The following is a 20,606-nucleotide window of genomic DNA, read 5'->3' on the forward strand; positions in this document are numbered from 1 at the left end:
GGCTCTTAACCATTGCACCACCCTGATGCTGGGGGTGAGGTGGGCAGTTTTCCTGACTCCCTGCCTGGTGTTCTTTCCACAGAAGCACTGGTCCCATAATTCTCACTTGTGTTTCTGCATTTTGTTCTTCCTGGGACTTGCATTGATTCCTCCAGAAGAGCCCAGGCCTAAGGGTTTGCAGATCTTTTCTGAGGTAAGGACATAGCAGCTTTTGGAGGGAAAGAGCATTGACCCCACCACACCCGTGTCTGCTCTCAGCATCAGCTACTAGTTTTGTGGGCTGGACCCTTGGCAGTCTTACTTAATTTCTATATCCACAGTACACGGTGTGTGTTACATTGTTGTTGAGAAGAGTATTTTTCAGTCCTTACAAAGGGGATTCCCACAGCAGATGTTGCTAATTGATCCTAGGCTTTTCTTGAGCCCATTTACTGCCTGAGGATCCTCAGTTTAACATCCCAGGCAGTTGAAATGAAGCAATCACATGTGGAGGAAGATTAAAGCCCTTGTATAAAGTGAGCCCTCAGAGGATAGGGACTGTCTTATTCACCACTGCTTCCCCAGTGCCTGGCACACGGACCCCTCAAAAGCCCAGGTACCAATGGTCAAGTGTCACCGTAGCATGGTAGGAACTCAGGGCAGGATCTCGAAAAACAAGCTGAATACTTGTAACAAGTCAGGAAGCTTGCTGTGTCTCACTTCTTGTTCTGTGATATGGGGAGAACCACGTCTGCCCTTCCTACCTCGGACTATTTGAGACTTTGACACAGTGATGGGTGAGGAAGTATCTTACAAACTCGTTAGCCCTGGTCAGCAAGGGTAGGGAAAGATAGTTTACCTGGGTGGGTAGTGTATGCTTTGTTCAGCTTTCCTCTGTGCTCCAGAGCGGGGCCTGTACAAAGTCCCTGCTTTTTCCACCTCCTTTTCCTTTGTCCTATAAAGTGTTCGCAGTTTACTCCATCCTTTCCTTTCTGATCTGCTGGAGGAGGCAAAATCATCCTGGGCTGGGTGCTGGCTAGCGCTCAGGCCTTTGGGTTGCAGGTGGCCCTTTCAATAAACAGTACTTTGATTCCTGACTGTGCTTTTGCCCTTCTTCCCTTACGCTGCGTGATGGCATCCCCACCTGGCAGGTAAGCAGGCTAATAGGCTCAGAGAAGTGGATTCTGGTGCTGGTGGCCTCAGTCACCTGTTGGGCCTACACGCTTGATCTGGAGCCCTTTGGGGACCTGAAGAACCTACTGTTTGTCTCCTGCAGTGCCAGAAGAGGCCTAGGGTAGCCTGGGATTTCATATCCTTAGGGTCAGATACCTTCTCACTGTGACCTTTGGCTAGCCACTTAGTCTCTGAAACTGGGATAGAGTTCCACCACTGTGAGGATCAGAAGACATAATGCAAAAGCCTGTAGCAGGGAGCTTGAGGTGAATGCTTTGTAAGTGGTGGCCATTATCGTGTAGTGGACCCAGACCTCAGGGCCGTTGGGTGAGCAAGGAACAGGCTTAGCCTAAGAGAGTGGGGACTGTTTGGCTGTAAAGGAGGAGGCAGGCAAACCTCCCTACGAGAGCCTTCATCTCCATAGTTTGGAGCTCGTTGTGAAACTGAACCCCAAGCCCAGCCCAGACTGATCTTTTGTGACCTCACATGTGTCAGGACTCTCAGCCCATGGCTTCTTGGCCTGATGAGTCTTGGTTCCTGATGCTAGAGATTGAACTGGTGGGTAAATGGAGGGGTTGTGCTCCTTGTGCACCCCTCTTGTGGCTGCTATTTGTGTGTGCAATGAAGTCAGGCTACCTCCTGCTCTGGTGAGCCAGTTAATTCCTGTCTGCAGACATGAGACTCTGGACCCAGGGTCGGAGACCAGGGTTCCTTCCCAGCACTTTCATTCTCTGGTAGCTCAGTTCTCAAACATTAACTGGCATCAGCATTGCATAGGAAACTTGCTAAAACTGCAGATGCCCAAGCTCTGTCTTCCTCACCAAACTGATTCCTGGAGCTCGAGGGAATCCAGGAATGTGCATTTAAACCAAGCCTTCCCTCCCTGCTGAGTGGTAATGCAAGCCTGCTAGCTCACTGGTCCCAGTTTCCACAGCTGTGAGGTGAGGGTTTTTCATACAGGCCTCTGCTCAGGAACTCCAGCTGAGCGGAAGGTAAAGGGGGAGGGGGCTTGGGTTACCCGTCCCATGAGAACAGCTCTGCTCGGGGCGCCTGGGTGGCTCAGTCATTAAGCGTCTGCCTTCGGCTCAGGTCCTGATCCCAGGGTCCTGGGATCGAGCCCCACATCGGGCTTGCAGGAAGCCTGCTTCTCCCTCTTCCACTCCCCCTGCTTGTGTTCCCCTCTCGCTGTGTATCTCTCTGTCAAATAAATAAAATCTTTAAAAAAAAAAAAAAAAAACAGCTCTGCTGTCAGTAGAGCATGTGATTCTTGATCTCAGGGTTGTGAGTTTGAGCCCCACATTGAGTGTAGAAAGATTACTTAAAGTATTTTTAGAAAAATTAAATATACTATGTAAAATTGAAAGTATTCAATGTTTTAATTTTAATGATCTAATTATGTTAAATTTAATTATAAATGTATAGATCTAATATTAATTTCAATCCATATAAAATAGGGACACCTGGGTGGCTCAGTTGGTTAAGTGTCTGCATTTGGCCTAGCTCATGATCCCAGAGTTGTGGGATCGAGCCCCGCTTTGGGCTTTCTGCTCAGCAGGGAGTCTGCTTCTCCCTCCCCCTACCCCTGCTTGTGCTCTCCCTCCCGCTCTCTCAAATAAATAAAATCTTTTAAAATAATAATAATATAAAATATTAAAACGAGACCCATGTACCCACTACCAGTTTAAGAAGTGCAGCCCTGATTTTAAAGTGTTAAATGTGGTGTTGTAGTTCTGGGTAGCCTCTATGAAAATTAACAATTGAAACCCTTTGGGTTCAATAAAATAACTACTAAGTATGTCCAGAGAAAACCTGCCTTAGAATTACCTAGCAGAATAAATAAACAAAATCTTTAAAAAGGGAGGGGGCACCTGGGTGGCTCAGTCTGTTAAGCGTCTGCCTTGGGCTCAGGTCATGATCCCAGGGTCCTGGGATCGAGTCCTGCAGTGGGCTCCCTGCTCAGCGGGGAGTTTGCTTCTCCCTCTGCCCCTCCCCCTCCCCCCTGTTCGTGCCTCCCCAAAAATAAATAAATAAAATCTTAAAAATAAAAAATAATTACCTAGTAGATTTCTTTGGCCCTACCATTCCTGAGCAAAAATATCTCCAGAGCATGGGACCTAGGAATCTACATTTTGATAAGCTTCTCAGAGGGTAGGTGATTCTTCTGCGTATAAAAATCTTAGAGGACGCCTGGATGGCTCAGTCAGTTGAGTGTCTGCCTTTGGCTTGGATCATTCATGATCCTTGGGGTCCTGGGATCAAGCCCCACTCCAGGCTCCCTGCTCAACTGGGGACCTGCTTCTCCCCCTCTGCCTGCCACTCCCCCTGCTTGTGCTGTCTGTCTCTCTCAAATAAATAAATAAAATCTTTAAAAAAAATAAGATCTTAGAGCTCATGTCCTTTGTAGCAGTGGTTTTGATGGTAGCCTGTTTCCCTGGGAAGCTGGCTTCATCTAAAGTTGTAGTTAGGATAATCAGTGAATGTGGGGATAAAAATCAAAGGATGTTAGGCTTGGAAGGACTGCATATGACAGGATCCCCTCCACCCCAACCATAGCCTCTGAATGGAGGGACTAAAGACACCCAGATAGGAATTCACGCCAAGCTCGCACAGCAAGGGGTCTAGCACCTGCACCAGTCTTCTGGCATCCCGTCTACTGGCATCCCGTCTTCTGATTCCTATCCCAGGGCTTTGTTCTCCACCCCACTGTCCTGGGACATAGGGCAGTGGTCCTTCTTTCCCATGGTGGCCAGATTTAGCAAGTAAAAATATGGGACACCCAATTAAATTTGAATTTCAGATAAATGGTGCATAATTTTTTAGTATAAGGTGTCCCAAATATTGCATAGGACATACTTATGCTGAAAAATTACTTGCCGATGATCTGAAATTCAAATTTAATTAGATACGTCCTGAGGTGTTTTTTTTTTAATCTGGCAACCATAATCCATCTCAATCTTTTTTTTTTTAGGCACCAGACAGATTGAAGAATTGCCTCAAAGAGATAAAAAAAATAACTGTCATGCATTCTGTGTTTAATGATGACCTCATTTAAGCTGTTACATCTGTGAGCTAGCACCTATCATGAACGTCAGAATGAGAGATTCAGTCTGATTCTGGGATCTCCCTTTTTGCCTCCATCATGAACCCGCTTGTTTGGCCTGTGTGGCCCAGTTAATAATGCCTGTCAAGTTACAGGCTGCATGAAAGGTTGGTCCGATTTGACCATGTCCCCTGGCCTTGTGGCTTACTTATTTGATGCCGACTGGTGGTTAGAAGGTCTTTGGGTGGACTTGAGTCCATTCTTTTAACTGCTGCTCTGCCTTCGGCTCAGGTCCTGATCCCAGGGTCCTGGGATCGAGCCCCACATCGGGCTCTCAGGAAGCCTGCTTCTCCCTCTCCCACTCCCTCTTAGCCTGGCAGCCTAGTAAATTGGTGATGGAGTGGGGTTTGGGTAGAGCTTAGGCACCCTCTGCTTTTGCTGAAGGGGAAGGGACGGTGGAGTAGGGTAATAGGTATCTGCCAGTGCCTTGAGGGATTCTCTGGGCACTGGTGGGGAGTCTGCAGGTGATGCAGCCCCCTCTCATCCGTGGCATCCCAGGGCTCTACTCTTTCCCAGTTGGGGTGTCACATGTGGCACTGAAGGGGCCCCCTGGCCTGAACTCCTCAAGAGGCAGATCAGCTGCTTCTGGGAAGCAAGGCCTGACTGGCTGACCTGGATTGGGATAAATAGTCCCTCCCCAAGAACTCCCAACTTGCGATCTGCTTCTGGGATACCTGGAAGGTCTCTTCCACTTCTGTGGAGTTGCCCTTTGCCAAGTATACCCAGCCTGCAGGGCTGGAGCTGTTAGGGCTCAGGTTCCTGGGATTGAGCCCCACATCGGGCTCTCTGCTCATCCGGGAGCCTGCTTCTCCCTCTCCCTCTGCCTGCCACTCTCTCTCTGTCAAGTAAATGAATAAAATCTTAAAAAACAAACAAAAAAACAACTTGCAAGGATGTAATATGGCCTCAGTAAGTGATTAGTAGGGTTGAGATACAGATACAACCATTTCCGGGGGTGGCTCTGAAGACCCCAAGTTATAGTCAATTAGAATTTGCTCCAGAGTTGCTAGTTGGATAGCTCTTTACATTGGGCACTCACAGGGAAGACTTCCTTGGAAGAAATCTGAAATTAATGCGGAGTTCTGTGAGTAATGTCATATAGAATATATACTAGGCAAGTCCCTTTCCTCCATTTTGTTTTCTGAGTAACTGGAATATTAGTGTCTTTTAGAGGCAGCTTAGTAAAATCACACATACAAAGCAACTTAGACTAGCACCCAGTAAACCGGGGGTTGTTATTACTACTCTTACAACTAGAACCAAATGTGCTCTTCAGAAAGGCTGGGTTAGGGTGCTAGCACTTGGTACTTCTGTGTTTCAGCTGTGATGATTATTAGCTTGTGGGCAGGACTTTAGGGGCTAGCACCAGCCTTAGGGGCAAGGTCCATGTCTGGTGGGGGGGGGGCACCAGGCTGCCCGGGTCACCACAGGCTAAAGATAGTCCACTGGGGATGGGCCTGGGCCAGGCCAGGCAGCACCATGTGACTGGAGCCCAGCGGCCCTGCCCCTCCTCCCAGATCAAGGGTCACAGACTGTGGCCAGCAGCTTCTTTTGAGTGGAGCCTCAAGATGGTCTGATGTTCTGAAGGCTCCCGACACCCCCAAACCTCCACACAGGGATGCCCTCCAGCCCCTTTCTGTGTTTCGTCCTCAGGTCTGGTGGAGTTGGGGTGGGAGGGCTGGGCAGAGAGAGGTCTTTGAGGAGTGATGGCAATGGCAGCAGCAGGAACTGGTGAGCAGGGGGAGGAAGTTAGCATTCCTTCTACTCTGTAGAAGGTTTCTGCCTAAGGGCTGCTGGGGCGAATGGAGATGGGATGAGAGGCCTGTGGTCCCCAGACTCCTCCTCCATGACTCTACCCCATCGCCAGGGTGTGTGATAGCTGAGAATATACCAGGTTTTCAGACTCTGCCCCTGGGCTGGCGTAGGAGGGATGAGCACAGGTGGGCGATGTCACCCAACCCAGACTCCTCCTGCCTCACCATCCTCTTAGATGGTTTTGCTGCCTTCTGCAGTCGGGTCCCAGGCTGCTCATGCAGATAGTGGTGGCCTTCCCCATATTGGGAGGCTAAGTGTGGGGGCAGAATCTATGTCAGCTGGAACCTCATTGCATTGGGGCAGAGGCAGGAGTGGAAGAACTGGGAGGTGGGCCCGGAAGCAGTGCATCTTTCCTCACCAGGGCTGCTGGGGTGCCAGAAGTAGGGACTTCAGCTGCATGCTTGGTGGCAGTTTCCCTTGCCTGTCTCTGTGTAGGGAGAGGGGAATTGTCAGGTTGTTGGCATCCGGTCATGGGAGTTTTACTTGCCCTGCTCTATGACCTTAGGTTTTCCTGCAGTGGGCCTTGGTTTTCTCCAGTGTATCGAATGATACCCCTGCATCCCTCCCAGAGGGCCTGCCCTGTTGGCCACAATGAGGAGGTAACTTGAACTCTCCTCCTAGTGGTTAAGAGCACAGGTTTTAGAGTCAGACTGCTTGGCTTCAAATTCTGTTTTACTTCTTGCTGGTTGTGATCTTTGGCAAATAATCTTTCCACCCTGTGCCTTGGTTTCCTCATTTATAAAATGAGACCAATTAGAGAAACTAGCTCAGTGTTACAACAATGCAGGGCATCTAGTAAGGGCTTACTACATACCATATGCACTTGCTAATATTACGACCACAGCTTGTGGCTAGCATCTCTTCTGCTTAGATGAGCAATCTCTGTGGTTGAGGTCTTGCCTTCTCTCCTGTCATACCTCTAAACCTCATGTTACTACCTTTTGTTCCGTTGAGGAAGGTGAGGTTCAGGGAGGATGGGAGGTAGTGCCCCCCAAGGTTATACAAGTGCTAGGACCCAGCCCTGATTTCGGATAATTGGGTGCCTCAGAGTCAAGGCAGGGCTGGGCGTGGGGTTCCTCTGGAAGCCAGCAGTGCCTAGGTTACTTCTTTCTCTGCCTGGGGAGAGCTCTGACTAGAGGTGAGAGGGTTGAGGCTATAGCCTTGGGAATTAGCACTTGGAAAGCAAAGTCTCTTCTCTTTGGTGTGCAATCGTGGAAGGAGATGGGTTTGTGAACTTGCTGTTCATTCAGCAAATATCAGCTGTGTTGCCAGGCCCTGAGTTAGACACCGGGATTACTGCTATCAAAACAGCCTGGTTCCTAAAAAAAAAAAAAAAAAAAAGCCTGGTTCCTGCCCTCAAGGAGCCACATAATCAGGGGGTGAGGGTTACAGAGCTGAGAGAGCATGGAGCAAGGGCACTTGACTTGCGGTCTGAGAGGGCTCCCCAAGGAGATTGATCTAATGGCCAGATAAAGGTCCACAGGTAGGTGAGTGTGAACTCAAGTAATGCAGCCCCTATGTAGCCTAATAAATTCCCTTGTTCCCCAAAGTAGAAGTTCTTTCCAGTCAGGGTAAACTTAACCTTTTCAGATGCCAATCTCCAGGAAATGGTGCCAGCCCCAAAATAAACATTAGGCCTTCCCCATTCTGCTGGCACTGAGGCTGAAATCTCTGGCCACCCATTCAGTCCTACAGGCTTTCTCCCATCTGGCCCAGCCTGGTCTCACCTTTTACCCACGTTTGTCCCCCAATTTCATTTCCAGCTTCTCCCTCTTACCAGTTCTTTTTACCACGATCTGATGAGTTTGACTACATGTGCCTTCTCCCCCTAAAACCCCCCTAGTTTCTCACTGGTTGACCAAGTCTTTGCTCTTTAGATCTCCTAGATGTGGCCCCTCTAGGTTGCTTTTATTGCAAAGGATCAGTAGCATTAGGATCTTTCTAGAACAAGACAATATAGAAAATGTGTGTGTTTGTTTTATCTGGCTTTATACCAGGTGTTTATGGGTTTGGTCCCTTTGTAGGCTGAGAGATACTCCTCGAGGCCAGGCTCTCTTCCTTCCACGCTGAGTAAAAAATTGAGGATGGCGGGGAGGGGACCCAGAAAGGGATGTGTAATTGAAGTCAGAACTCCAAGCCTTCCCTATGCTCTTCCTTCCTCTAGCATGGCAGGGGCTTATACCAAAGCCTCCCCAGGGACTTGTGGTGAATTTCCCCCTCTTTCTTTCCTCTTTCCTGGGGAAACCTGCCCTGGAGCCCAGCCTGTCTATAGAGGGTGGTGTCCGGAAGAAAGGCAGGCTGGAGTCCGGGGGGAGGGGGGTGGCATTTCAAATCTGAATCAGTGAATTGAGCCAATTGATGCCCAGGAGTTTTTCTCCACACATTCTGATTCTTTTCATGTTGAGAGATCATTTGATGGGTTTTTTTTTTTCTTTTTTAATGATGAGGATGAGGATTACTTGGAAAAATAGTAAACTTTTTGCGTGAATCTGAATTGACATACTTCGCATTTGTTGTGTGCTGGGCACTCTTATGCTCTGTTCATGTGACTGTCACGGCGGCGCTATGAGATAATTAGGACTTCAGTCTTAGAGATGAGGAAACCAGTTCAGAGGGGTTCTCCGGGGGCAGAGTATGTGCAGTAGATACCAAAGTGCATGTCGTTACGATGGGCTGTCTGCGTTCCTAGACCGTCTTTGAATGCAGGGGTGACAGTTGAGGCGGAGAGAGCGAATCTGAGAGGGTTAGACAGTGTGGTGTGGGCAGCCACTCCACTTTGCACAGGAGCTGCGCTCTGCCCTGCCCGCCCTCAGCACCCACCTTTGGCCTACCTCGTTTCCTGGTATCCTGCATTAGCCGTGGTGGGTTAGCTCCCCTGGTCCGCAGCACTCAATCTGAAGTGAAAATAGTGAGTTGGCCATGCAGATAGTCTCCTGGTGTTCTACCTCTACGACCACAACCACACATAGAGAGGTTCTGGTGGGCTTCATTTAATACCCAAATGCACGTGTATATTTAGGAAGCCCCTTGACCCCCTGGAACTAGAATCACTACTGACTCCTGGCTGAAGATGGTCCTATGGGACAGAAAGTGGCTTTTCTTTTTTTCCAGATACCTGTTAGCCCCAGACTTGCCTTAATTAAGGAGGCAGGTCCTCCTGGGGCCTCTCTCTGCCATCCTGCTCCCTTAGAATGGTGGGCCTCAAGTAGGTCCTGCCTCACCACACTTCTACCTCCCTCAGTACCTGAGAACCTCTCCCAGCCTTCAATAACTCTGTTTACCGGGATACACTGGGGAAGGGCCCTAAGATGGCACCAGGAAGGAGTATTGACCCTACCAGTGGACACGTGGGATTTGTGGCAAGCCGGAAGAGCACTTGAACCAAGAGAGTTGGGACTTCCGGCTCTCACCCTGGCTCTTCCCTAGGGAGGCCCCTCTAGGGCCTCGGTTCCCTATCTGCAAGCAGAGGGGCTTAGAACCATGGTCCTTTTTGCTGCTCTAACCTTCTCTGTTTCCTTGGGCAGGTGCAGGGTGGTGAGTTTAGTGTTTGCTGAGCTGGGTGTGGGTCAGCTGGCACACGTGTCAGAATGCAGAGGCGGAGGAGGGGGCTTGTTCCCTGTTTTGGCTGGGATGATGCTGGACGTGGGGACTGGCACCTGCACAAAGGATTGGTTTTCATTGGGAGCCATTTCAGATGCCAAGCCCTGTATATATTGTGGAGCTGGAGAGAGAGTGTGTGTTGGTTGGTTGCCTGGTGAAGGAGGATGGCGGGGGCGGAGGGACCCAGAAAGGGATGTGTAATTGAAGTCAGAAAGCCTAGTCTTTTTTCTAGTCTCCCGCAGGGCCTGACAGCAATGCACTTGAGCCTTCCCGGCTTCTCCTAGGCCCCACAGGATTTTAACAGATCTAGGAATTCTACAGAAAGGCAGAAGTAGTTCTGTCTCCCTAGTGGACTCTTCTGTCTCTCTAGGAGACTCTGTCCTTCTTGGCGTAGGGGCAGCCTGAGGCTCTAGCTGCAAGCAGAGCAAGAGCAGGGCACTATGGGTCCTGGGGGCAGAGGGAGGCTAGCTAGACATGGGGCTTTTTCAACAAACTGTACACAGAACTACTTGAAGAATATTCCTGTGTATGCCCAGACTAGCTGTATTCCCTCGGTCATCTTGGGGTTGGTGAGGGAATAGGGAATCAGTATGGTCTTTTAGTGGCAGGGTTGCTCTCCCATTAATTGGAGACCCAACTTTCAGTACATTACATGTCCCTTTGTGATCTTGGTGAATGAAATGTCAGGCAGGGTGATCACAGGATATGACTCTTCCCAATTTTAAGAGTTTTTATTATTTTTATTTTTATTAGAAGAAACAGACAATGACCTGAAAAACTTAGCCTCATCTTTTCAAGAAAAGTCTTCAGGAACACCTCACCTCTGAGCCTGATTCTCCTTTCCCACTTCTTGTTAATGAACTTGAAGTTGCAGGCCCTTGGCCTGCTCTTGTCCTGATAGCATGCGGGGAGTGTTGTTGGGGGCTGGAGCATGGGTCCCTGGAGAAGTGATTATTGCCATAACTCCGGTGTAGTCACCTGCAGCAGCTGCTTCCTCCGGGTCCTGGTTCTAAGCAGCAGCCTCGTCTGGGACCTGGGTGGTGGTAGACTTCTCTGGGGCACCCAGGATTGGCAAGGAAGTAGGTGCATAGTAGCTCCCCGGTCCTATGAGCTTCATCCTCTTGGGAGTAAGAGATTTTCTGGGTTTCCCCTGTCTGGCACTGAGGATGGAAGATGCTGTGAGCTGGGTTCCATAGCTCCAGCTTTTAGAAGGCATGTGGGATATCTTGAGGGGGCAGTGGCTCTGGTAGGGTTTGAAAACCAAGAATGCTGTGGCCTCACAGGAGTCAGGGACTCTCTCTGCTCATTAAGAGAACATGGGTCTGTTCAAGGAATAGAAAATTCCTTTTGAGGCCAGCTAGGCAGATATCTCTATTCAGGGACAGGGCAGCTCTTGTCTTGGCATGGTTGGCCAACAGTGGAGGCAAAGTGAGAGAGAAGTGGGTGAGCAGAGCCTCAGGATGTACCTTTTCCCATGGGTCTCTGAGGGTGGCAGGGTTCAGAAACCCTTGTTCTTCAGAAGTGTGTTTGGAAAATAAGTGTAGGTGTAGAAGGGACCAGACCTATTAGAGTTACTTCCTTAAAAAAAAAATTTTTTTTTTTTAAAGCCCATGTCTTTGTTGAAATGACTGGAAAATTCCAAGCAGAATTAAATCACTGTTAACATACTACTTTACTCCTGATAATATTTGGTTATATGGCCTTCCAGATATTCCTATTTGTGTATATGTGCATATACATGGGGCTTTTAAAAAATATTTATTTGAGAGAGAAAGCAGGGGGAGGGGCAGGGGGGAGAGGGATAGAGAATCTCAAGGAAACTCCCCCCTTAGCATGTGAGGCTCACAACTCTGAGATCATGACCTGAGTTGAAACCAAGAATCAGATGTTCAACCTACTGAGCCACCCAGGTGCCCCTAAATATACATGATTTTTATTTGCTTTATAAAAATAGGATTGCAAGTCTTCTCATTTATTGTGTTTATCTTTTCATATCTTTTATCTCTGGTAGAGAGCATTATCTTTTTAATGACTAAAAATTGTTAAACTTTAATTTCTTTAGCCAGGTTTCTGCTGTTGGACATGCAGGTTTTCAATTTTTTGAAGTTAGAAATAGCACTTCTGTTATGGACGACATCTTTTTACATAACTCTTAAGCACTCATCTAATTTGTGTGATTAGGATAAATTCCTAAAGGTAGGACCATTGAGTCAAGTGGGTCTCACTTTTGCTTTGGGAACTTGGAGAGCAGAGAGTCTTTCCTGAGTGGCTAGCCCTTCTGTTGACTGCAGGTCATTGAGGACAGAGCTGGCCCCACTGGGGGGATGGGAGGCTTAGAAGAGAGCCCTGGACTTGATTGCCAGCTCAGGGTTTTTATCTTGCCTTTCCCATGATCACTAGCCCAGGTCTGCTTATTTTTTTTTTTTTTTTTTTAAAGATTTTATTTATTTATTTGAAAGAGAGAATGAGAGAGAGAGAGCATGAGAGCAGGGAGGGTCAGAGGGAGAAGCAGACTCCTTGCCGAGCAGGGAGCCCGATGCGGGACTCGATCCTGGGACTCCAGGATCATGACCTGAGCCGAAGGCAGTCGCTTAACCAACTGAGCCACCCAGGCGCCCCCAGGTCTGCTTATTCACAGACCTCCACAGTGTTAGAGCTAGAGAAGGCCTTTCAGATCCTTCCTTTATGGAATCTGCTGGGATTAGGGAGCCTTCATTATAGAGCCAGCTCTGGCATGGCCCCAGTCTGCCACGGACTTACCCTCTCCAGGGCTCAGGGCCCTCTTTATAGGAGGGTACAGAGCTGGGAGGGCCCTTCTGCCTCAGAGTTGAGTTCCCGGGGTGTTGGCTGCTGATTGTTTCTATGATCTCACTTTCCATGATTTCTTCCAAGAGAGGCTGGTAAGGTTGTTACTGGTGGTTGAGCATGTGTCCTTCCCCTCTTCACCATGTCTTCCTCCTTTGGAAATCTGCAGGTTGCTTGATGGAGTAGGGGTGGTAATGAGGGCGAGGAGCTAGTGGTGGCCCCTCCATGGGTTTTGCCTAACCGTCTCTCCTTTCTTGTTCCCACAGAACATTCTGCTCCAGCCAAGGTGGTGAGGGCAGCAGTTCCTAAACAGCGCAAAGGCAGCAAGGTAAGGAGTGGAGCGGGCAACCTAAGGGGACTTCTTGAAGAAAGAGGTGGTGTGGCCTCTTCTGAACTTCGAGGTAGTTCTGTATGCTCTCAATAGCAAGGGAGCCCCGTCTGGGCCTCCAGTGTGGATGATCCTAGTGGACAGACTGATTGTGGCTTCTGATCTCTTGCGGGAATGGTATGTTGATTGAGGGGCTGAACGGCAGAGACAAGGCCACCCCAGGGCCCTCATAGAATGTGTCTTGCAGGTTGGTGACTTTGGAGATGCAATCAACTGGCCCACACCTGGAGAGATAGCCCACAAGAGCGTACAGGTGCGTCTCTGGGGAAGAATGGGCAGGTTTGAATGCTGTGGACATATACACATTTGGCTTCTTTTAAGTTCTCAGAGCCTTGGATCTTACCTTTCCTGGTTTTTTCTCAGTTTTTTAAGAGGAGTGGTTGGTATAAGATGGCAGCACTGAAATCGCTAAGAATCATCATCATTTGAGCCCTTGCTGTATGCCAGGAACTGCCAAGTGCTACTTACCGTTTCACCTATCCCTCACAGTGACTTAGAGATAGGTCCTTCAGTAATTCCCGTTTTACAGATGAGGCCACTGAAGGTAATAACTCTGAGCCCTTGGGAGAGGCTCATAACCAGCCCTTGACGGTCAAGTGGGGATCGGAAGTCAAGTGTGTTACATTATTCCGGAGCTTGTGGTCTCCATCAGCTGTACTTGGGTTGCCAGTGAGTGAAGCAGGAGAGTGGCCATTAGGCCAGGTACCCACCTCTAGACCATGTGTCTCAGGGACACTTGTGTAGCACTCGTCAGTGCCAGCACAAGGGGAACTCCTCGCTTTCGGGTGCTTTGTTCTGGGCTCATGGCCTAGATCCCTCACTAGCTGTGGCTGCTGGCCTTCAGCTCACAGACAGGGTTGCTGTGGACAAGCCAAGGGCTAGCATTTCTTCCATCCCACAGACTACCGGGACGGTATGGTCTTGTGGGGGGATAAATATATCTGGCCCCCGTGGGCCTCACCCCTGTGTCCTGAGGGTTGTCTCTGTCCCTTAGACTCAAGGAAGATGGTGCGTCCCACCTGCTGCGTGTTTGACCACACTTCCCGGTGGAAGCATCTTAGGCGTAAAAACGGGACCTTAGACTCCGTCTAGTCCAACTCCTTGTTGCATGCTCCAGCGCCTCTGCCCTGTCTTTCTAGTGGCGGGGGTTCCCTCCTGTCCATCCCAGGAGGCTCTCAGATTCACCCCACCTCCCTGTTCCTCTGCTTCCCCCTGCAGCCACAGTCCCACAAGTCCCAGCCTGCCCGTAAGCTGCCACCCAAAAAGGACATGAAGGAACAGGAGAAAGGAGAGGGGAGCGATAGTAAAGAGAGCCCGAAAACCAAGTCGGATGAATCTGGGGAGGAGAAGAATGGGGATGAGGACTGCCAGCGAGGGGGCCAGAAGAAGAAAGGTGAGTGGCTTGCAGCAGGGCTCGGGGAGAAGCGGCAGGCAGAACTGTGAAGTGTCTGAACTCGGGGTTGCTGGACGAGTTTCCAGAGCCCTGAGAAGTCCTTGGGAGGTTGACTGACGTAGGCCACTGGGCTAGCAGCCTTCACTTCTGCCTTCCGTCTGTCCGTTCCTTCTGTTACTTAACAAGCATCCGGTAGGCCCTGTTCTCAGCAGTTGGGCTCTAGCAGTGCACAGAACAGATGAGGTCCCTGACTCAGAATAATCAGTGTGTCTTGCTGTATTGCTGTCCCATGTAAGATTCTGTTTGAAGACAAGAGTTCATTGCCTTGGCTAAGGTGTTTAGGGTTACAGGTTGGCTGCTCTAACAGAGATTCAAAGTAACAGTGTTTTAAACAATATAGACGTTTCTTTCTCTCACCTGACAGCTGGGTCTAAGTAGGCCAGCCCTAGAATGGCAACCATTTCATTTCATTTTCCTTTCATCTTGTGGTGGTATGTTGGCTCTTCTCATCCAAGGTGGCTCACTCTTTCCTTCTCATTCCAGCTAGCAGGAATGGAAAAAGGGGAGAGTAGCTCCCTTTGAAGGACTCAACCTGGAATTGACTACTTTCACATAGCTCTCGTAGACAGAATTTTGGCACGTGTCTAAAGGGAGCCTGGAAATGCAGTCTCGATTTTGGGCAGCCACGTGTCCAGCTCCAGAAAGGGGTTCTCTGACCATGGAGAAACTGATATTAGGAGTCAGCCAGGAGTGTCTGTCACCCTGAGGTCCATGGCTTCCTTATTTTAGAGGTAAAAATGAGGTCCAGTGCGGGAGAAGGAATTTGCCCAAGGTCATCAGATTGTGCATCAGACCTGTTGCTCCAGACAGAGGAGTAACAGGGGTAGTGATGGCTAGGAGGGACCTCTCCTTCAAGCCTTCCTCATGTCCCCATGCTGTCCTCCAGGGAACAAACACAAGTGGGTTCCGTTGCAAATAGACATGAAGCCTGAAGTGCCCAGAGAAAAACTGGTTTCGCGCCCTGCTCGCCCACCAGAGCCACGACACACACCTGCCAACCGAGGGGAGATCAAAGGTATGCACCGCCCACTATGGAGTGCCTGAGCATGGGGGTCACCCTCAAGCGTGACCCAGTGCCCCTCTCCCCATAGGGTCTGAGCCTGCCACCTACGTGCCCGTGCCCATGGCCCCCCCCACCCCAGCCTGGCAACCAGAGACCAAACCGGAGCCTGCCTGGCACGACCAGGATGAGACATCGAGTGTGAAGAGTGATGGGGCTGGTGGGGCGCGGGCTTCCTTCCGTGGCCGTGGACGGGGGCGTGGTCGCGGCCGGGGACGCGGCCGGGGTGGCACTCGAAGTACGTGAGGCCCCTTTGGGCTCCGGGATGTCCGAGGGAGTGTGGCGGGGGCGGTGGGCAGGGATCTCCCCTCCCTTATGGCACCCATTTCCCCCGTAGCCCATTTTGACTACCAGTTTGGCTACCGAAAGTTTGATGGTGCAGAGGGGCCTCGCACCCCCAAGTACATGAACAACATCACCTACTACTTTGACAATGTCAGCAGCACTGAGCTTTACAGTGTGGACCAGGAGCTGCTCAAAGACTACATCAAGCGGCAGATGTGAGTGGACAGGAGCCTTCTTCGTAGGGGGTGGGGACCTGTCAGAGGATGGCTGCTGGGCAGAGTAGGGATGGGCCAGTCCTTCTGGTGCTGTGCTAGCAGCAGCAGCTGCCCCTGGCTGGAGCTAAGAAAGATCACTGCTGCTCATCCTTTAAGAGCTAATTTTTCATAAAGGTAATATTTATTGCAAAAGTAACACTATATTTGCCTTAAGAAAATTAGAAATTACCACCAACAAAAAGGAGAGGGAATGTACAGAGTCCACCTCCTTTGGCACTTCTCTTTGTAATGGCAGCATGGTAAGAATGCTGGCAAACACCTACGGAGTTCGCCCTGTTGGCGAGGCTCAGTCTTAAGTGCTTACAGGCATTGTCTTACTTCATCCTGCACTTATTCCTATGAGCTGGGTCTTACTTATCTCCATTTCGGAGATGAGCAGACAGACCCAGGAACTTGCCCAGAGTCTCACAGCTAGTAAACAACAAGGCACAGATTTGAATCCATTTCTGTCTAATGGCAAAACCCTAGCTCCTAATCACTTTGCTATATTGTCTCAGTCCAGTGGGGGAGCCATACAAGGAAGTAGATTGTTTCAGGAGAGTGTCACAGTATTTTAGGAGAAGGGAAAGTGACGGTAACAGTGGAACTGTGTTTTAAAGGTGGATGAGGGGTTTGGCAGGCATACAGAGAGGCTGAAGGGTGGGGGGAATGGGTCTGACCCGAGGTTAGGGAGCCCTGACAGGATAACATCTCTTTTCAGCCTTTAATACTGTACGTATGATAGGGTCAGAGGCTATGTAAGGTGGCGGGGGTGTACAGGACGAGAAAGGCCGACTCCTAAGTGACGCAGCAATCCTCCGTCTTCTCCCCTCCACCTAGCGAGTACTACTTCAGCGTGGACAATTTAGAGCGAGACTTCTTCCTGCGACGGAAAATGGATGCTGACGGTTTCCTTCCCATCACCCTTATTGCTTCCTTCCACCGAGTGCAGGCCCTTACCACTGACATTTCACTCATCTTTGCGGTAGGTCTCCCTCCCTGGGGCTGGGGTGCAGGGGAAGGAAAGGTCCTTATTATGGAGCTGGAGTGTGGGCCCTGGCAGAAAACCCTGGAGAAGTCCTCATCTGATGACTTATGCTAAAGCTTCAAGGCTTGGCCAGCCTCTTTGCCTCCCTCCTTCTCTCCTCTCTCTCCCTCTTACTGTGGAAAATTGCAGACATTTACAGAAGTAGACAGAATGGTATGATGAACCCATCGCCCAGCCTCAGCAGTTACCAACTCATGGCCTGTCTTACTCCATCTATCCCCCATCTGTTTCCTCTTCCAAATTACTTTGCAGAAAACCTCAGGTAACCTGACATTTCATCCATGTTTCAGTACTTACCTCTAAAAGATAAATAGCTGGTAAAAAACATAGTCACCATATCATTATCACATGTAAAAGATACTAACAATTCCTTAATATATCCAAACCATCCGTTGCAATTCACCCCACTTGTGAAAAAAAAATGTGCTTTATGAGATTCGGGATCCAAAAAAGACCCATGTGTTGTCTTGCTAAGTGTCCTCTTCCCCTCTCTTTTTCCTTGCAATTCATTATTTGAATAAACTGGGTTGTATATCTTATCTAATTTCTCATGGGAGAGAGACAGTGGTGTCATCTAATGTGTTCTTCTGTATTCCAAGTTTTTTGTAAATTGGTGATCCAGAGGCCTGATCAGATTCAGGTTTGGGGGGTTTTCCTCCCTTCTTTGTCAAGGCTGCTTTATAGATAATGATATGTTCTCTCAGGTGGCACATAGCATTTCATTTGTTCTCTCTTGTGATGCAAGCTGCTGTTGATGATCACTGCCTGTTATTTCATTAGGGATTGTGAAATGGTGAAAATCTAATTCTATGGATCTGTCTTCATTTGTTAGCTGGAATACCTCTTTAAGGAGGAACTTTGCCTCATCAGCTATTCAGTTACCAAGAGGTATGGTTTGTACAGAAAGGGTGGATAAATGCTTGATCTTTCCCTTTGTTAACCAGTTGTCAAAATTATGAGTTGATCCCCAATAACTTTCAAGGGTTTGGGTTTGTTTGGTTGTTTTTTGTTTTGTTTTGTTTTTTGCTTTAATGTCTTTTAGTATCATCACCAACCTGTGGATTCAGACATACTGCAGTTGTTTGAACCCGTTGCAGTTCATATGCTGAATCCAGTTGTCCCATCCGTGGCTAGTGGAACCCTGGTTGATCTGGTACATTTCCTGCCTCAGATCTGGAATAAGCCATTTTTTCAAGGAGTTCTAGGTCCTCTCTTCTGGGGAAATGGTATTGATGTACCACACAGTCTGAGTTATAGGGATGTTTGTTGCTGCTTTGATTGGTCATTGTTTTTAGAGCCTTTTTTTTTTTTTTAATATATCAGGAGATTATACTGATATTTTCTATTAAAGTTTAGGACTACAGGGTCTTTACTTAACGCCAGTGATCTTTTATCTCTAATACTCCTTTCTCCTATACCCAAGTCCTAATTGCTGTTGACCTCAACATAATTACTCATTTCTTTTATTCAAGAATTTATATATCTTATTCTCGTAATAATATCTCTACTACTACTAAAAACATGTTTTTTTGTACTTATACACTCAAATGACTGTATTTTCAAGTACTTGGAATAATCTTTGTGTAGTTATGTCCCTAATTTGATGTATATTAGTTTTGTTAGTTTCATTTTGCTCTCAAGTTTTAGGGATTGCTTTTTCCCCTCTAATTTCTAATTTGTTTTGCATTTAGGTAAAACATTTACATGGTTCTAAAGTCAACACGGTATATTCCTAGAAGTCCAACTTAAAATTCTCTCACTTACGTCTTTCTCCTTTTATTCCCCTATAGGCAACTTGCTTTGAATCCTTCCATTAAAAAAAATAAGCAAATGCCTCTCAGTGTATTTGTATCCTTCCCCTGTGTTAGTTAGATGGCAACATGTAATGCATGCATTTCTTCACCTGTTCTTTTGTTTTCACTTAATACATCTGGGAGCTGACTGCATAATAGTACTTCGTTCCTACTTAGAGTTGCATATATATCTTTCCGTATTTTTGCCAGTGTATCTTTGGTGTAGATTTCTAGAAGTGAGAAGACTGCACTATGGGGCAAGTTGCAGACTGCTGGGTTCCCTTTCGTCAGTGACTTCCGCCAGCAGTATAGCAGAGTGCCTCTTGCCCCGGCCTCACCGACAGAGCGTGTTGTCATGTGTTGTGCTGTTGAAGTGTTTCCCCTTTCCACTAAAAAGATTTTAAAGACCGCTCTCTTCCCTTCTCCACTCTTCATCCTTTTTCCTAGAGATAAACACCCGTAGCAGTTTACCTGTAAATCCTAGAAAAATATGTATGTAGTTTGTATGTTTTTATTTAAAAATTTGAACAGTAGGGGCGCCTGGGTGGCTCAGTCGTTAAGCATCTGCCTTCAGCTCAGGTCATGTTCCCAGGGTCCTGGGATTGAGCCCCGCATCGGGCTCCCTCCCTGCTCAGCGGGAAGCCTGCTTCTCCCTCTCCCACTCGCCCTGCTTGTGTTCCCTCCGTCGCTATGTCTCTCTCTGTCAAATAAATAAATAAAATCTTAAAAAAAAAAAAATTCGAACACCAGTGGCGTCTTAGACACATTGACCTAGACCTGCTTTTTTTATGGCTCTTTCCACCTCAGCACATGTGAGGCTATTTTTTAATTTCTGAGTCGTATACCACTGAACGGATGTGCCATCATTTATTTTAAATTGTCTATGTGGTGGCAAGTTGAGTAGTTTCCAATTTTCTCCATATTACAGTGTTTCTGTGAATGGCTTTTTATTCAGATCTTACACATAATGTCATCTGTCTATGGCCCTGTTTCTCTGGGGGCAAATTAGTGGATGTAGAGTGGCAAGGTCACAGGGCAGGTGTGTTTTCCATGTTGGTCCCCTCCTACAAGTTTGAACATCTCGTTTCTCTGCCAGTTGTGGAAGATGGTGCCAGTTTTCTTATACCCCTGCCAGCACCAGACTCTTACCTGAGCTCGAGGGGCCCAGTCATCCATCTGCCAGCCTCCAAGACCTCATTCTGTCCAAGTCTTTTCTCTGCATCGTCTCCTTCCTTCTCCCCTGCAGGCCCTAAAGGACAGCAAGGTGGTGGAGATCGTTGATGAGAAAGTCCGCAGGAGGGAGGAGCCGGAGAAATGGCCTCTTCCTGGTCCCCCAATAGTGGATTATTCCCAGACCGATTTCTCCCAGCTTCTTAACTGCCCTGAGTTTGTGCCCCGTCAGCATTACCAGAAGGAGACAGGTAGGTCCTCCTGGCCTGTAGGTGCCTTCCTGTTGTCCTTGTCCTCCAGCCAGCAGGCCTCCTTAGAGCTGGCATCAGGAGGAGGACTGGAAGGTTGAGGACCTCACCTTTCCACCCTTCAGAGTCAGCACCTGGTTCTCCCCGTGCAGTCACCCCAGTGCCAACCAAAACAGAGGAGGTCAGCAACCTAAAGACGCTGCCCAAGGGCCTCTCTGCCAGCCTGCCTGACTTGGATTCTGAGAACTGGATTGAAGTGAAGAAGAGGCCGCGGCCGTCCCCAGCACGGCCCAAGGTGGGTGGGGTCCGGGACTCAGAGGGGCTCAGCCCACAGGCCGGCTGGCTCTGGGGTTGTGATGGGAGCCGAGGTCAGCAGGGACTGCGGGAAAGCTGGTGGGCGCATGTCCTTTTCCAGTGAGGATCACCTCTCAGGAC

The 20,606-nt window shown here is 48.7% G+C and overlaps 1 protein-coding gene across 2 annotated transcripts in view; it reads left to right on the plus strand.

Annotated features, from left to right (window-relative positions):
- LARP1 (La ribonucleoprotein 1, translational regulator) overlaps nucleotides 1–20,606 on the plus strand; it is a 54,800-nt gene that overhangs the window by 19,892 nt on the left and 14,302 nt on the right. Inside the window, exons 2-10 of one of the 2 annotated variants that reach the window (XM_036114235.2) lie at nucleotides 12,739–12,800; nucleotides 13,048–13,113; nucleotides 14,079–14,253; nucleotides 15,200–15,328; nucleotides 15,405–15,611; nucleotides 15,711–15,873; nucleotides 16,753–16,897; nucleotides 20,000–20,174; nucleotides 20,297–20,466. In XM_036114235.2, the coding sequence (XP_035970128.1) occupies nucleotides 12,739–12,800; nucleotides 13,048–13,113; nucleotides 14,079–14,253; nucleotides 15,200–15,328; nucleotides 15,405–15,611; nucleotides 15,711–15,873; nucleotides 16,753–16,897; nucleotides 20,000–20,174; nucleotides 20,297–20,466 (1,292 nt within the window). The remainder of the gene's footprint in view (nucleotides 1–12,738; nucleotides 12,801–13,047; nucleotides 13,114–14,078; nucleotides 14,254–15,199; nucleotides 15,329–15,404; nucleotides 15,612–15,710; nucleotides 15,874–16,752; nucleotides 16,898–19,999; nucleotides 20,175–20,296; nucleotides 20,467–20,606) is intronic. The other variant, XM_036114236.2, reaches the window with a different exon arrangement.

Source organism: Halichoerus grypus, chromosome 2 (assembly GCF_964656455.1).
Source record: "Halichoerus grypus chromosome 2, mHalGry1.hap1.1, whole genome shotgun sequence".
Classification (NCBI taxonomy): Eukaryota; Metazoa; Chordata; class Mammalia; order Carnivora; family Phocidae; genus Halichoerus; species Halichoerus grypus.